Raw genomic sequence first — 17,985 nt, 5'->3', positions numbered from 1 at the left:
TGGACATCAACGGAAAGGTCTTTCAGAACCACATGTCTTCATTAACACTAGGTTTAGCTTATGGCATAGATCAACTTGGGACAATTGATGACCAGCAAGAAGAACACAGTGGAGGGTTACTTGGAGGGAGAATTGATTATATTGCCGTAAATGGCATAAACAATAATCACTGTTGTCCCTAGAATTTCACCCCATCTATTGCATTCTACATATTTATCTTTAAATATAGTATACTTTACTGGCCTATATGCTATATGAAAATTTACATTATAAGTCTACATTTGGCATACATATATGTGTACTTCCATATCAAAATCTAAGTTATTTTATCCTTTTTCCATATTCTTTAATTATTGTCTGTAAGTTGCTATCTGTATTATATTAATTAAATCTTCTAGTATATCAGTGAAATGTTAGGTCCCATGCATAGTCTTCAGTGTGCTCTGACCTACATCAGTGTTTCTGTTACACCATGAGAGCGTGGGCAGTTGGGGGGCTGAAGGGGAGGACCTCAATACCTGGGCTTGAGGCTCCTCCCATTTAGCAGTAAGTCAGGTAGTCTTAGGGATCTGTCTTCCTTGGAAAGATCCCATCCAGCACTCCGATTGCTGATGTGTGTTTTCATGGCAGAGATCAGCCTCAGGGGGCAAGGTATGTGTTGGGGGCTGGAATATTCTAGCTTTCTCTGGGTGAAAGAGATGAGAGAACCTCACCAGCAGCCAGGCTTTGAAACCTGTGGAGTGGAGACAGTGGGCAGGGGATGCGGTGTGGGAGTGACGGGGAGGGGATGCGGTGTGGGAGTGATGGGGAGGGGATGCGGTGTGGGAGTGATGGGGAGGGGATGCGGTGTGGGAGTGACGGGAAGGGGATGTGCAGTGTGGGAGTGACGGGCAGGGGATGCGGTGTGGGAGTGACGGGGAGGGGATGTGCAGTGTGGGAGTGACGGGGAGGGGATGCGGTGTGGGAGTGACGGGGAGGGGATGCGGTGTGGGAGTGACGGGCAGGGGATGCGGTGTGGGAGTGACGGGGAGGGGATGCGGTGTGGGAGTGACGGGGAGGGGATGCGGTGTGGGAGTGACGGGGAGGGGATGCGGTGTGGGAGTGACGGGCAGGGGATGCGGTGTGGGAGTGACGGGGAGGAGATGTACAGTGTGGGAGTGACGGGGAGGGGATGCGGTGTGGGAGTGATGGGGAGGGGATGCGGTGTGGGAGTGACGGGGAGGGGATGTACAGTGTGGGAGTGACGGGGAGGGGATGTGGTGTGGGAGTGACGGGGAGGGGATGCGGTGTGGGAGTGACGGGGAGGGGATGCGGTGTGGGAGTGACGGGGAGGGGATGCGGTGTGGGAGTGACGGGGAGGGGATGCGGTGTGGGAGTGACGGGGAGGGGATGCGGTGTGGGAGTGATGGGCAGGGATGCGGTGTGGGAGTGATGGGCAGGGATGCGGTGTGGGAGTGATGGGCAGGGATGCGGTGTGGGAGTGATGGGCAGGGATGTGGTGTGTCGACAATGGGGAGGAAGTTCAGACATTCTTCCCCTGGAAATGTGATAAAGCTCAGGTGTGTGTCACAGTATCTGAGCAGGGATTGGAGTCACACCCTTGCTCTGAACAACAGATGATCAGACTTTTCAGCCTGTTTGAGTTTATTGATATGTGAAAAGGTGGCTAGTGCTGCGGAAGTCATGGGGAACAGAGTGAACAGAATGTATCCTGTTTCATATGTGGTGAATATTTTTTTAGTTTCTCACTGACATGAAACATGTCAAAATCTTCAGACACTACCCTCTGCCTTTCAAGGCATACCTTTCCATGCAGGTAAACAATAGAATTTCTTTGTCCATTCATAGCATATGGGAGGCCATGAATTGATAATTTTTTCTCGTGGAGGTGTATCTGCATATGTCATTTGTATATGCATATAATCTGTGTGACATACATACACACAGATTTTTCCCTTATAGTTCAGAGACTCTGATGTCTATTAGGACATCAAGAGGTGGGCTAGTGTGCTCCAGCCCATAATATGTGCTCAACATGATCACATCTTACACATTTGCACATTGCATCTGCCTGACATACATGCTGAGGAGTATCCCAGCATGATCATACACATACACTCAGGCACATACCCATAAAAATAAAGTAAATAAATATGTATTTTTAAAAACTAATACCTGGATGCTGGGGTGATGGCTCATCAGCTAAAGGCCCTTTCTGTTCTCTGTTGTAGAGGACCCAGGTTTGCTACCCAGTACCCACATGGAGGCTTATAGTCATTTGCAACTCTACTTCCAGAAGATCTGTCCCTTCTTCTGCCCCACCCCCAAGTGTACCAAACACACATAAAGATTAAAATAAAAATAAAAATGGATAGCCATTTGTTAAGTTTAAAAATGTCACCCAACCAAGGAGATACTTGTTGCCAAATACAGATTTTTGAAACATGAAGTTCTACATTTTCTACATTTGGGTGAAGATCTTATGCAACTCTCGTGTATAATAGATGAAGTTTCATGTCTGTATCATAGCCTGATCTATCAGGCCACTAAACGTGTTCTTGACTGTAAAAAATGATCAAAGCCTGTTTTCTTTTTAATCGCTCCTTTCTCAAAATGTAGAGAATGGTTTTGTTGCAAAGGCGGTATCCTGAGCAATGCTGTATCATTTCTGACCCTTGTCTTTATGAGTGGCTGTCTGAGGGTACCTGTGGGGAGCCCGTCTGAAGATCTGCCACTCCCTGGCCATGCTGTAGTCAGAATCCTGCCTGGTGTTGAATCACAGCATCCAGTCCCTGAGCTTCAAAGGAAACCATGGGGCTTTTTTGATGCGTATTTGAAAAGCTTGTGCTTGCTACTCTAGTCCCAAAGAAAGACTTTTCTTTGTCTCGCCTCTGTCCCTGTTTGTAACCTGCCTGTGTCTGTTTCCTTGTCCCAGCTCCTTACTGCAGCCTCACCTCTACACTCAAGAATGGGGGCATTTTAAATAAAACCACGGGAGCAGTGGGGAGCAAGGTACATTACTACTGCAAGCCTGGATATCGAATGATTGGCCACAGCAATGCAACCTGCGGCCGGAACCCTGTGGGCGTGTACCAGTGGGACTCCATGGCACCACTCTGCCAGGGTAAGAGATGGCTTCTACCCAACCTCAGTCGCCATTCATTGTTCTCGTTTTAATTGTTCTCCAGAAGTGAAAGAGATTGCACATGAGAGCCGATGACACACAGAACATCGGTGTAGTTGTTCCATTGCTCATTGGCTGACAAATATCCAAAACCAAGGCAACTTAGGAGAGGACGGCTTATTTTATCTCATAGCCGGGGTACGGTTCATCCCAACAGAGTGGTACGGTGTTTCTGTGATAGTGAGAGGTCAAGGCTGCTTGCTCGCATCCCTGGACAAAGATGCTGAGAGAAAGAATACCAACACCCAGCTGTCATTGCTTTTCCCACTTTTGTTCAGTTTGGTTTTCCAAATCATGAGGGGGGGCGGTCACTCAAATTCAGGATGACTCAAAGTCCGTCCTCTCTCTCTATAAATGCTCTTGCCCATACTCCCAGTGTATGTCTCCTGGGGATTGTAAATCCAGTCAAATGGACAGCCGAGACTTACCATCACAGCAGGTTTAAAACGGTACAATTCAACTTCCCATTGACAATGCAAACACCGCTAACATTTGTAGAAGGCTCTGGGAATCTGCGCTGTCTGAGTCAGAGAATGAACAGGCAGTCCCTAGGCTGCGGCTACAGTTATTCTGATTATAATGTGCTCTCTACTCTGAATTTTATTGAAGGTATCATCCTGTTAAGATTCAAAATAACTTTTCCTAATCATTGTATTATTTCAAAATATACCTTATCAAAAACAGTGACATCTTCATTTTACTTTGAATACTTTTCCTTTGAGCCACAGTGTTTCTTTTCTTCTTTGGCCATTTTAATCAAGAGGCTATTGATGTTCATTTTAATATTTCATGTTCTTTTAAATCTATCAATGCATAGAAGTTTTCAGGTAAAGCATTTTAATTTAGACTCAAGGGCTGGAGGTGGCAAATTTTTCATAGTTTTTTTCTTGTGAGGTTTATATTCACAATAAACTTGCTCAATTTCTGAAAGCCAGTAATAAGTTATGAATGGATCTTGAAATCAGCTGCCTCATTTTCCTTTTACTCGGGCTATTCAATTTTCTACAACTACTGTATGAGGAAATTAATGAATATACACCATGGTTGTATTCTTCAATCGTATTAGCATTATTATAGCCTTACCTTGGTTTATGCTTACTCCCCTTCAGAAATTCTTCTTTATTGTAAGATAAACAATAAGGCAGCTCCCAGTAGCTTGTTCTTCTAGCAGTGCTAAAGTTTTGCTTCCAAAAGAGGATACTTTGACCAAAAATTATGCTTATTTGCTTTGAGCATTTTATGACTGATGATGCATACAAGTAGCAGTGAAGTCACTCATATGGACACTTGTCCACTTGACAAATTTAAACAACATGACACATTTATGACTTAATCAGACAGTTATTTGGAATCACATAATTCCCTTAAGATGATTCTTTGGGTTTTGATGTTTTTGTTCGCTTTGTTTTGGTCCTGGTCATAGTGAATTCACCATGTTGATAGTAATGTTTCTCAAATGCAGAGTCAGGTGGGATGTGTGGAAGTCTGAGTTCCTTGGTGGCAAGGGAATACCTACTGGCCTTATACTTTTTGTTCTCCGGGAAATAGGAGTTTTGATAGTTAGCTTTGAGAACACCGAAAGTCTTAAGCCCCGAGGAAGACTATACTTTCCAGTATAATGTGGAGGTAGCATGTGTCATTGGAGCTGGAAGAGGATTCACAGGGTTCTTGCTCCATGCTCACTTGGGACCCTGAGGTCCCAAATGGCAGGGCTAGGACCCAGGCCTCCTACCGAGTCCGTGATGGTTTTTCCTTAACAAGTGGCTCACACAGTCTCCATCCTGACAGTCTGGAAAGGCCAGAAGCACCAGGCCAGATGTCGTCTATGGGTTCCTGAGAAGTGAGGGTTGTTTTTCTCTCTTTGCTTGACCTTTTAAATGATTTCTGTCAGCAAAGCCGTCTTGGTTTTTCATCCTCCCTGATAAAGCCAGCCCTATCTCCTGTACTGCAGCCTTCATTTCCTGCCTCACAGCAAGAAGTTCTGCCAAGCAGCTGTTTCGTTATCAATACACTGATCTTCAGCTTGAGGAGCAGCCTGTGAGGGAGCTCAGACTTCCTGCACTATCGCGGAGATGCAGTTAAATAGGAGCAGCACAGAGCACGCTTTCAAGCCACCCCTGTTAAGCAGTGCAGTGCCCACACAGCTGTTTATTTGAAAGCTGATGCTCCCAGCCTTGTAGGAGATGGAGCTTTGGTACGGGGTCGCCTCCATTTGCTTTCTACTTGCACTTTGCTAGCGTTTCCATGGGCAACAAAGACGAAAAAATGATCTTGCTCATAAACTGCATGGTTAAGCTTTTGTTCTTAAAAATCAAGCCTTTGAGACATAAGCCACTGTTGTCTGTTGTTGGATCTTGGTTTATTCAAAGATAGACAAATCTGAAGAGCAGACCATCTTTGGAGTGATTTTTCTTACCAGTAGAATGAGAGTATGGTAATGTCCTTGAGCAGTTAATGACTTCATAGTTTTAATAAGTCATGGTATATATTAATTTCTAATTCATTTTAAATTATATATAATGTATATGTGTATGTATATATAATATATATGTATATATAATATATAGTATACTAAAATTAACCAGACACAAAGAATATATATGTCAATGAACTTCTATAGCCTTAGAATTATCTCATAGTATCTTAAAGGCTGTGGAGAGAGACAAAGGCATGGGTGGGTAAGAGTGATGTTTTCTGAGGTTCTGTTTATGCTGCTCTTTAACTATATGAACGTGGGTACCTAAGGACAATGTTATCCAAAGGGACCCGACTGTGAGCATCTCAGATTTAGCTTCCCCCTGGCTTCAGTCTTCCAAACACTTTCTGATTCCAGAGCTGCCCTCTTCCTGAGGGATCAAGATCTTTACCTTTTGTTTGTTTGTTTGGTTGGTTGGTTGGTTGGTTTTAGTTTCATAGGGTTTTTCTGTATAGCTCTGGCTGTCCTTGATTCACTTTTTAGACCAAGCTGGCTTCAGACTCATAGAGATCACCTGCCTCTGCCTCCCAGAGTGCTGGGATTATAGGCATATGTCACTGTGCCCATCTCAGGATCTTCATCTTTCCCAACCGGCACACAGAGGAAGGGGAAGCAGGCTATACAGATGAGACCTGGTAGGCTGTGGTTATATGGTGGAGAAGGAGGTCCCCTTCTCTCTGGGGCCTAGGGGAGGGGAGTAGGGTGAAAGAAGGAGGGAGGGTGGGAACAGAAGGAGAAGATACACGCAAGCAAGGGATAACAATCTGGATGTAATCTGAATAAATTATAATACATTTAAAAAAGAAGTTACAGCATCCTTTTAAAAGCTAAAGAATTATATCTGAAGGCCTGGAGTAAGTAATTGGTGTTTTTATTAAGGCATAACTTTTTTAACATATGGACATAATCACATGGGTTAATTGTGTCTCTTGGCTTAATTTTCATATGCCAATTTACTTCTATAAAATATTCTGTCTGGGAGTAACTCAGTAGCTCTATAGATGTCAATTTATTTAGAAATTAATGGAGGTTTAAATGCAACATTACACATAATGACTAGGAGTTTTCTCTGAATGTGTTCCTCCCCCCTTTTCTCTCTCTCCTGTGTGTGTGTGTATGTGCATGTGCATGTACGTGTGCTGTGAAGATAGGTTGGAGGAAGTATGTGAGCCATATTCTAAACTACAGACATGTGCATCCATAAGGCCTATTAAACCCAGATTTCCAAATCCCAACAAATGATTGTAAAGTGAGGTTCATCCCATTGACCCTGGATCAGGATGGAGCCAATCTCACTCATCTTAGAGTACTGAACTAGTAGCGGTTCTTGAAGACAAGTGTGTTGGCCTGAAGCCCTTCCATAGCACGACCATTGAAACAGGAACTTTTTTATGATGTGAGCACTGACTTACTGGTGTTGCTATGTTTTCTGTGAGCACTTAAGGATTTATCCAAACTCAGTGCACTTAAGGAGCTGAGCAGTTCTCCTCTTCTGCATAATAGACTGTACGGCCTGAATTCTTTTTGTGAGAAACCAGGCAGTAAACACTGTCTGCCTGGGCCATGCATAGTCTGTCCTGTTGTGTTCATCTTCAATTTTTCTATCTATTTTCAACGTGCGAGTTGAGAACAGATCCACTGTAGCCTAGTTCTGACTAATGAGCTGATGTCTGCCAACATGTGGAGTGATAGGAGTGGTCAAGCTCATGCATACTTCAAAGCACAGTCCTATCACTCATCAGGGTGCAAATGCTAGCATAAGAATTTCCCCAAGGAAGCATTATTTCCCTGTATCTTAAGATAAATTAGATATTGCACTGTTCCTGCTCATGCTTAGTGAAGACCAAGTACCACAAAATGTGGCTCATGATTGAGGTGATACTTAGGGTGTGTATGCAAAGTCATTTCTCACAATGTGGCCAGATGAAATTTGCAAGGAAAGGTATTTTTCACAAGAAGGTTATAAGTCCCCAGGTTGAGCTGGCTACAGAGATCAGCTGTGTCCCTTGCGTAAAAGAAAACTCTGTGACGTAGCATCAGTGCTTGCCATGGTGATGTGAGCGGGTTATATGGCATATATAAAATAGTGTAAAAGCTAATGAAAGGACCTGGCATCTGTCTTCCATTTCTGCAGCATGGGAAAAGATGGGGAGGGGCATAGAAAGAAAGCAAGGAGGAGAATTACAGAGCTTTTATTTTAGCACGCGGGACTTTGATAAAGATGCCTTTGAATTCAATAAAAGACAAAGAGCAGACATGGTCAAAAGGACCATGGCTGAGGACACTGAATAATTTATGAGCTTTCATTAAAGGGACAGTATAGCCTTTACTTGCAAAACTGACAGTTCTAGAAGGAAGAGCTGCACTGCAGTGTGAATGAATGGCAGTTCCACAGGTGGCTGAGGGACAAACCCTGTTGGGCACCTAGGGCTAAATGTGAGGTGCTCAGGGAGCTAGCTTTGGAAGATTCTTAAAGGATTCCAAGTTGGAACTTCAAGACAAGTGGGCTGTTCGTTATTTGCAGAGATGTGTGAATAGAGAGTCAGGGTGTGATAGAGAGGAATCAGGGTATGATAGAAAGGAGTCAGGATGTGATAGAGAGGAGTCAAAATGTGATAGAGAGGAGTAAGGGTATGATAGAGAGTCAAAGTGTGACATACAGGAGTCAGGGTATGATAGAGAGGAGTCAGGACGTAATAGAGAGTCAGGACAAGACATCCTACCAACATTGTCTCCATAGGAGCCTCCAGTGTCAAATGGATGTGGTTCTTGGTGCCAACAATGACTTTTTCCCATGTAGTTTCTAACATATGCAGTGCTGTTGGGAGGAAACAGCCTGAAACCATGCCATGGTGCTGTTTTCTCTTTTATAATCATGATAGAGTCACAGGAATGCCAGGCCCTTGACATTTAGCTTTGGCCCTAGATACCTTGACACCTGGGAATTTGCAACTGACATGTGGCACCAGTGATCAAACTGCACTTCCCTCAAAAGAAGATATGTGGTTCAGAACCTTTTCAAGATAAGCAGGCGAAGCCTACCTGTTTATTTGTGCTTGCATAGTTTAATGCATTTTAGTAGCAAACTTACAGAAACAGTATGGAAAATAGGCAACAACAAAAGTGTGTTCTTCCGTGTAGGACAACATATTTTAAAAAGTGCAGTGACTAGATGAATGATTAAAATGCATGACAAAAAAATGGTGCACATACAACTCAGTTGCCACTGATAGGAAATTTACTTTTTTTTTTTTTTTTTTAATCTAAATGCTGGCATTGTCCAGGGAAATTTCACAGGTTCATTTCTAATTGCTATGGGGTTGAAGTGCTGACACATGCTCTCTGGGACATGTCGGCTTGTATTGATACTTGTACCCATGTGTATATTAAACGTTCACACAAGAGAATGTAAAAACTGCCAACACCTGAATCCCGCCACTGCTTTTTCACTCAAAATCATAGACTTTGTTGCCTTTTGACCCCATGGGGAAAGAGTATGCAACATTCAGGATAACAGGAGGAAGTGAAAAAAAAAACATGACTTTTTTTGTCTTTTGATAATGAAATGTTTTCCCACCTTGGATTCTTAGGCACATTCATTCTATGTGTGCAGCAAGCTAGCTGGGTACCTTCTAACATAATGTTCACATTGGCTTACAGGTTGGTATTGTTCAGTTGTCCTCTGGGTCTGGTTTGAAGTCCTGAGCTATTTTTCATATCAGACATGGGCTCAAAAGTCTAGAAGCAGATGTTCAATGGGATTCTGATAGTGTCTGGTTTCATGAATGCCATGGTACCAGCCTGTGACACGGAGGTGTCTTCCTCCTCTGGGTACACATCTGGGAGTGGCTTTGCCAGAAGTAGATTTTCAAGTTGGCTTCTTTGTATGAGCCACAGGACAGAGATCTCTTTACTTCCTCCTCTTTCAGGTAGAGCTAAGAGACTGAGAGGCAGAGAAGGATTGAGAGACTGGCTTAAAACCTTTGCTGTTGCTTTTCAAAGTCTTAAGCTCACCTGCCTGCTGCTTAGATACATTTTTCCTAACTTTGTTTTTGCATTTTTTTCTTGGCCCCAAGTGATCTGATAATTAAACTCAATATCTGTTTTATCTAGGATGGCCATTGGATGGCACCCTTTAATAAACCGTTTTCTACTATGAAGTAGCAGCAGAAATAAAAATAAGTAATTAATGTAAAAACTGTTCATATAGTCGTACATAAATATACACAGAGAAAAGGGTGTTCATTCAGAGATTGAGTCTGACCACCTGACCAACACACATGATGACTGGAAAAGAGTTATGTGAAATCAACAGCAACATAAACACACAAAAGCAGAGAAAACTCTTAGGGAAATTGCATTAAATCAGAGCACACTCTTAGTAAAATGAAGTAGAAAATGTACATCTCAGAGATATGGAACTTAATTAACCTAAACATTAGCAAGGGCTGAAGGAGCTGCCCAAGGAGATGATCAAAATATGAGTGTGATATCCAGAGGAAACGTTATATTTTCTCATGTTCTAAGGCATAAACAACAGAGAGGGTGAAACTATTGCCAGCGCATTTTTTAAATTAACAAATGAAAATCAGAAAACTCTGCTTTATAAGTCAGTGGAGTTGATCTGAAATTTTTCAACAAATAGCATCAGGTCTTGATAGCAAGTTTTCAGCTCTGGTTTGTATAGAGAACATGACCATTGGAGAATGGAGTATTTATGAACCTTGAAGCCCATGAAGAAAATCAGGGGATGGGAGAGGCCAAACTCTTTACTGTCTCACTTGTGATAGGGAAGAGCTATGCCATAGGTGAAGTGTTCAGCATTAGGCATTTGGGGTCAAGGCAACCTTGACTCCCACTAAGCTTGCATTAGGGTAATGTATTCAGTGTTCATGTATGCCTTGTAAAATAAAGGTCATTGTAAGGACTTACATTTGTAGTGTCACACACCAGTACAGTTAAACAAATACTGGAGAGGAAAATGCACCTATGTCATAGGACTAGTGTTACAAAATAGCCAAGTTAAGATTTTATAATTAGTGGCTGGAAAGATGGGTCAGTAGCTAAGAGCACTGGCTGCTCTTACAGAGGACCTGTATTTGGCTCCGAGCACCCACATGGTAGCTCACAGTTTTTTGTAACTCCAGTTCCAAGGGCTCCCAGATCCTCTTCTGGCCTCCACAGGACTGCACTCATGGGATGCATATAAACATAGTAGACACGCATGCACACTCATGCGTGCATGCGTACACACATGTGCATGCGCGCACACACACACACACTTGCAAAAGAAAAATTTTAATAATTAATTCATAATTATAAAATATGTATATGATAACAAACATGACAGTTAATAAACTGACATACTTTTTATTATCTAATATATTGATTTTTAAAGCATTTTCATACATAAAAATAATATTAGGTTTACCGTAGTGAGCAGGGTAGGTATTTATTTGAGCAAGGGCAATGTTTCAAGGCCTACTTGACTGAGGAATATGATTCCCCCACCTCCGGCAACCTTGAACTGCCTATAGCTTCTCAAGGAGTGTTGATGAGCCTAGTCTTGCTCAGGTCTTACAGTGACAGTCATAAATATTATGATGTAATCAATGCATAATGTTGATCAGTGTGATATCAACTGCTTCAACTCCTTTCATTGATGCACACTCTCAATTAACTTTACTGTATGAACTAGCAATACAAACCACCGTATGCCTTTGCCCCTCTGTCTTTTCACTTGCAAAACCTGGATTTCCTTGATGGCCTCTGCCACTTCCTATAGCTCAAATCAAAGCTGACAATCAAAGAAGCTAAAATGGTCATCCTGAGACAAGTAGACTTTCATTGGGGACATTGGGGTTAGAGCATGGGGTCTTGTGGCCCACGAAGCTGACTGGGTACAGCAGGGATTTGAATGGAGTGGTAGCATGAAAGGAAGGGAGAGAAAGTTCTGATAACTTCCTTTCTATGGTCACACACGGTCAAGGTCTTTGCCATGTACACTGTTGGCAAATGATCTCTGATTATTCTAAGTGTCCCTTGCAGAGATGGATGGAGGCTGTCACGCACGGTGTGGGCTGCCAATGGCCTTTGTGCTCTAAGCCAGGTAGGCTTTCCACTGGGCACACAGAAGGCAAGAGAGGGAATACTAGACATTGGGCAAGCCAGGCAACATTACACTTTTATTTTTCAGTAATTCCTTCCCTGTTAACAACTTAAATTACACCCTTGACATTGCCTCACCAGTTGAGCACATTTTGACTACTTTAAGAGAACATGTATGTTCAGTTGAATATAATCGTCTATTTAAATGAAACACGCATGTTCAGATAATCATACTTGGTCTATTTTAAGAGAAACTGCGGCATCAGACTGGGATGGAGGACAGCCATCCTCAGCCCATGTGCCTTTCAGTTGTCAACTATCAACTGCAGAATTTGGAGACCCACGTATTGTGTCTTTTTCACTAAGCAATGGAATGGTGATTTTCCAGTGCTCATTTTCTTCACTTAGTAAGTAATCTATGGGGGACTCTGACAGGGCAGGTGTATAATGCCTTTGGAATAATGGAATCTGCTCTCTACTCTTTTCCATCAACTGTGAAACCTAAATGCTGAATTGTATCATTAGGTCCCTTTTCTGTCACTAACGAGTATAAAGTTTCAACTTTGTCATTGTATTTTAATTCAGTTGTAGATTTCTCCCTGAGAAGCTTTCAAGGTATCAGTCTTCCTGTCTTACACTGTACATTCATATCCACCCTGCTGATTCATCTCCCATCTATTCATTAACTCACCCAACCACTATGCATATCCATCTGTGTGTTGATGTCATGTATTGATTACCTATCAATCATTCGGTCATATCTGATCATCTATTTATCTATGTATCTAGTGTCTCCTACCTTTCTATCATCTCTCTATCTACCTATCTGTTTTCTTTCTATCTATAGATCATCAATCAGCTCTCTACCTCCCTCTGTTATCTAGCTCTACCTATCTATCCACTATCTGGGCTTATCTACTTATCACATATCATCCTCACCGATTCATCTATCATCTATCTCTCCATCCATCTATTCATCCATCTGTCTCCCTATCACCTGTCCATCACTACATTCAGATGTAGCCACCATTTCCCCTTCTTTTGTTGCTGTTTTCTAGTAGACATCTATTGCTTTGGTTTATGAACAGAGACAGGCCAGCGGCGTGCGTTTCCTCAACATCCTGGGAATGCTCTTCTGACCTGACAAAATCTACTACCCTTGTCCCACTGGGCAGCAGCTGGCCTGACTCACAGGAGAAGTGAGCAACGTTGCAGCCTTAAGACCTGACTTCCGTAAAAACACAGTAGACTCTTCTTTGAAGTTTCCGTTTCTAGACGCTTATTCCTCCAGGTACAGGAAAAACATAATGAGGAGTTTTGTTCCTTTGTTCTGAAAGCAAGCTGGACAGCTGCTGTCACCCTTTCACTGAGTTCCTAAGTTAGTGGCTTAAACTCACTCTGTGCATTCTCGGGGGATGGTAACTATATTTTCCAAAAGAATCAGTAAAGCTTTTTTTTTACTGAAAAAAAAAACCCAAAATATGATTTGATAGCAATGACTGTTAGGAATATAGTATAGGACACTCCTTTCTGCATGAATCTTTCTCTGTTGTGCTGTCAATCACAGCAGCCTTTCAAATTTTGGAGTCTTGCTTATGTCCACATTATAGCCCCTAATTTTTTTTAAAAATTAAAATCTAGACAAATGTTCAGGCAAGTGATTTTGAGAATTTATTATGTCCTACAAAGTTGATTGTGTTCAGTAGGCTAAAGAAATAGCCCAGCAGTTGACAGCAACCAAAGTTAAGTGTCTATTCCAGAGGACGCAGGTTCAATTCCCTGCACCCACACGATCACTTATAACTGTCTGTAATCCCAGTTCTATTCACTCTGCTGTTTTCTTGTGGCTTTCCCAGAAACCAGGTACACACACAGTGCATAGACACAAGTGCAGGCAGACACATAATTAAAGGGGAAAAAAAGACAAAGTTTGAATTCACTAGTTTGAATGTTCCTTCCTGAGTCATTATTTGAATTGTCAATAAAAAGGAAGGAACATGATCAGTGTTGATTAATTACATATTGTATGAAAATACCCAGTGTTCCCTATCTGCCTTTTACCATCCCACTCATGTACCTGTATCAAAGAAGCACTGTAGATGTTTTTTCATAGTAAAATACACATAGCATAAACTTCCAGATTAATGATATTAAGTGTATTCATAATGAGACTATCACCACCATCTCACTCCAGCATGTTTTTTTCATGCAGAAATTTTGTCCCACTGAAAGACAATGCCCAACCCTCACCACAGACCTGGAAGTTAAAATTGTTCTCTGTTCCTAAAATTCTAAAATGCAGGTCCCTTGTGTTAGTAGAATGCCCCAGTTTTTTTTTCCTTTTGTTGCTGACTTCCTCACTCACTCACCACAGTGCCACTGGAGTCCTCTCTGTCCTGTTATGTTCCATAATACCCAGTTTGTTTTTCCTTTTATCCTTGGGATATCCTGTGCTAAATGTTTTCAAGAGGTTTAGAACAGCTGACTGTCTTCTCAGCTATGTTCTGGTCTAGCCTCCTGGATAGCCAACTATTGTTGTAGTGACCACAGAGTTTAGTCTGCCCATTTGTATAATTTAGGTTCTTCTAACCCCACTCTTGGCTCCCTCCATGAGTCCTTGCTCTCAGAAATGATCTTTAGTCCTCATAACAAAGGCAAGCACTTTTCCCAGGCTAGCCTATGGCCTTGTATATTCCTGTCATCACATTGTCATGGCGGATGAGCAGAAGCAATACACGGCATTAGGCTAGCACTGGGCTTGGGGCATTTCTCTCTCTCTCTCTCTCTCTCTCTCTCTCTCTCTCTCTCTCTCTCTCTCTCTCTCTCTCCACTTGCTGTGGATTTCCTTTGGGTCCTCACATTATACTGATGTTGAGTATGAATATGAGTAAAAATGATCAATTGCACTGTGGTCTTTGTTTTTGTTATTACATTTTGAAAATTATTTTTAACCTGTTGGTAAGGTAATTGGTGAGCTGCTGCTGCCTGGATATTAGACAGGAAAATAAACCTGTGCATTTGGAGGTAGTACCCCTGGGGTCAGTAACCAAGAGGGGTCTACTGCCTGATATCTGAGCCCTGTCACAACTTTGAACGGGGCATAAATGTTCAGATAAGGGAGGCTGGGGAGTGGTTAAGAGAACTGGCTGATCTGTCAAGCGTTGGGATTTGATTTCCAGCACCAGTATGGTAACTCACAAGCATCTGTAACTCCAATTTCAGGAGGTCTGACACATTCTTCTTGCCTCCATGGCTACCATGTACATACATGGTAAATAGACATATTTGCACATAAAATAAAAATAATTCTGAACAACAAAAGAATTCTGGTAAGGGCATAGTAGCTCTAAAACCTCCATCCCGCAGAATATGCAGTTGTGATGGATTCTAACTTTCCTTATGTGTTAAGAGTTGAATGAGATAATGAGCAGGTAATACATTCCCACTGTCCCGGGCTTTATCAATGGATGTCCATCCAACAAGATGTTGATATATAGTAATGTGAGGACTAAAACGTTCCGTTCGTACAATTTTCTGACTCTGTGACCAGTACCATTGGAGAGTCTTGTCTGTGGAAGTACAAGAAAGTGATGGGACCAAGAGCATCACTGGCTCTTTGAACACTCAGGGTTAGGCTTCATACCTCTGAATTTTGGTTCATGCCTTTTTCATTTCTGTTGGTGGTGGCAGGAGGATTCTCAGGGATTCACCATCAAGTCTTCCCTGATGCTCATTTAAGTAAGTCCTAAATCAGTGGTCGGTCTTTTCAGAAGAGCCATTGAGTGGGAAAACTTGTTCTGAACTAGTGGTTTAAATATGGAAGGCGATGGTGACTTAACTTCAGAGTCGTAGCCATATGATCCCATAGGTTGAACAGAACAAAGAATCACAGAAAGCAGGTGACCAAAGGATGGGGAGTCAGCAGTGCCCCTCACCCCGGCTCCTTTAATGAGCACTCTCCTGAGGATACAAACTGTAGTTCAAATCTCAAAGCAGACTGCTCATTACTGAGCAGATCACATAGGGAAGATTCTCTGGAGTCCTTCGGAGCAGAGTTCACTTTTATTTGAAAGCTTTTAGATTGAACAGAATCGTCTGTAAGCCTCTCTGACTTGGCCCCTTGGGTAAAAACCCCTTTTATGAGAGCATTTCCTATGAGCTTGTGGGATGTCATCTTTCCCACTTAACCTGCTGGAGATGTCACTCCATTCAGTACTTGCCCTCAAGTAAGACTCTTAAGGGAAGTGGGGGATGGGCATAGTGTAAGTAAGTAAGAGGGAGGAAAGTTGGGATCTGATAGGTAAATACATGGTTATCTGGAGAAATCAAGTTATATTGAGGGGAATGGAGACATGGCAACATAATGGGATACAAAGAGAGTTTTTAAAAAAGCACAAAAGCCCTGGCACTTCTAGATTCATTAAAGATGACCACTTTCAAAGGCTGCATAGGCTTCAGGTGGATAGCTTGTCTGCTGGTATGTTTCTTGGACAAAACAGTGGCTTTGGAAAACTTTAATTGTTCTTATTTTGAACACTTTTCCCAAAGGGATGGTTACATGTAAGTACGGCATTTGTGTTAGTATCCCACAGATGTGTTCCTATAATATTACATGAAACACAGATATTTCAGATGGTTGAAATCATGAAATAGAGGGCAGAAGAGTGTGAAAGCTGTAGGGTAGGGAGCAATTCTGTGAGACATTGGCCTCCAGACATGATGGGGCCATTGAACCCACCGCAGCTGTGGCTGCCTCCCCAAGACCTGCACAAGACTGAGTCCCCCATTAGATTTCAAAATGAATGGAAGAAGAGCTAGTGAGATCTCATTCTTTTCTGCAAGATTATTGGTAGTTAATTGTTGCTAGGAGAAGGGAGTAAATTTACTCAGTACTGTAGCCAATGGCAACTTTCCATGCCAGTAAAGATCCCCTCACCTATACTTATGTTAACCGCAGTGAAACTTAGTGGTTCACAAAAAAAAAAAAAAGAAAGAAAGAAAGAAAGTAAGAAAAAATAAAAGAAGAAGAGGAAAAGAGGAGGACAAAGAAGTAAATGAGGAGGAGGAGGAAGAGAAAGAGGAGGAGGAGCCTGTTCTGTGAAGAACAGTTTCCATGGGAGTTGGGGGGAGAGAATATGAGAGTGTAATAGGTAGACGTCTAGCACACTGTGCACAGGTATAAAGTTGTCAAAACAAGCCAAAGCCAATACATGAGAAATTTCACAGCTTGAGTTTTCTACAAGTTTGACATCTAAAAATAGCCATTCATTCATTTATGCGTGTGTGTGTGTGTTTGTGAATGTGTGTGTATATGTACATGTTTGTGTATGTATGTTGGTAAGAAGACAACTTATCAATGTAATCTTTCCAGGTAATTCAGAAGATATTGCCTCTCATGCAAATAGATGCACAAGTGACCTTAGGCAATCTGTTTACTTACCTTTGTACCAGCCTCCTTTGTATTCATATAATAAAATTCCCAAGGCTGAATTAGTTATAAGAAAAGAGGGGCACAGTGCCATCACCAGTAGGGTCCTCTACACCCCAGGAAACATCATGGCAGACGCTTTTTTGAAAGAATTTGATCAGATGCTGAGTCAAGAAGCCAGTGAACTTAGAGAGGCCTGAACTGCTCTTTCTACAGCTTTGTTAGCTCATGAATACAAACTTGGGTCCCAGAAAAATGCAAGTGCTCTCAGAACTTCCAGAGGAGCCCCAGCTCTTAAAGATGGCCACCACACCTTATTTCCACAACGGAGACCATATTCCCAACACAGGAGCAGATGAAGGGCATGTCAGGCAAAGCATAGCATCTTTTCAAAGGACCTCCTGTGCGTTGAAGGAACAGCATTAGGAAAGATGGAGGTGAAAGGGAGGTGGGTGAGTGTGTACTCATGGCTAATTCCTTGCATCTTGATATGCAAAGCCATTGTTGGGATGGTAAGGAAGTGGTATGCCATGCCCTTCATCTCCTGCCCAAAGGCACCTGAGCAACATGTGTGATTATAACTGGAACATACAACAAAACAATCATGCTGTGACTAACCTGACCCTGACTGAGAGTTATTACCTAATACCTCCATATCCCTTTTATACAGTGTTTTCACTGAATCACTTTCTACCATTTTAAATAAGTTTTTAGCTGTTTCTCATGAATATTTTGTATCCTTAAAATTCTGAAAATATGTGTGCTTTTGACAAACCTGGAGAACATAAT

At 42.2% G+C, this 17,985-nt stretch overlaps 1 protein-coding gene across 2 annotated transcripts in view; it reads left to right on the top strand.

Annotated features, from left to right (window-relative positions):
• CSMD1 (CUB and Sushi multiple domains 1) overlaps positions 1-17,985 on the top strand; it is a 1,521,983-nt gene that overhangs the window by 1,441,883 nt on the left and 62,115 nt on the right. For both annotated transcript variants that reach the window (XM_084758080.1, XM_084758079.1), the window contains exon 49: positions 2,936-3,124. In XM_084758080.1, coding sequence (XP_084614206.1) covers positions 2,936-3,124 — 189 coding nt within the window. The remainder of the gene's footprint in view (positions 1-2,935; positions 3,125-17,985) is intronic.

Source organism: Acomys minous, assembly GCF_964271855.1.
Source record: "Acomys minous genome assembly, chromosome: 15".
Classification (NCBI taxonomy): Eukaryota; Metazoa; Chordata; class Mammalia; order Rodentia; family Muridae; genus Acomys; species Acomys minous.
The sequence above is the reverse complement of the archived record's forward strand: the minus strand, read 5'-3'. Positions and strand labels throughout refer to the sequence as shown.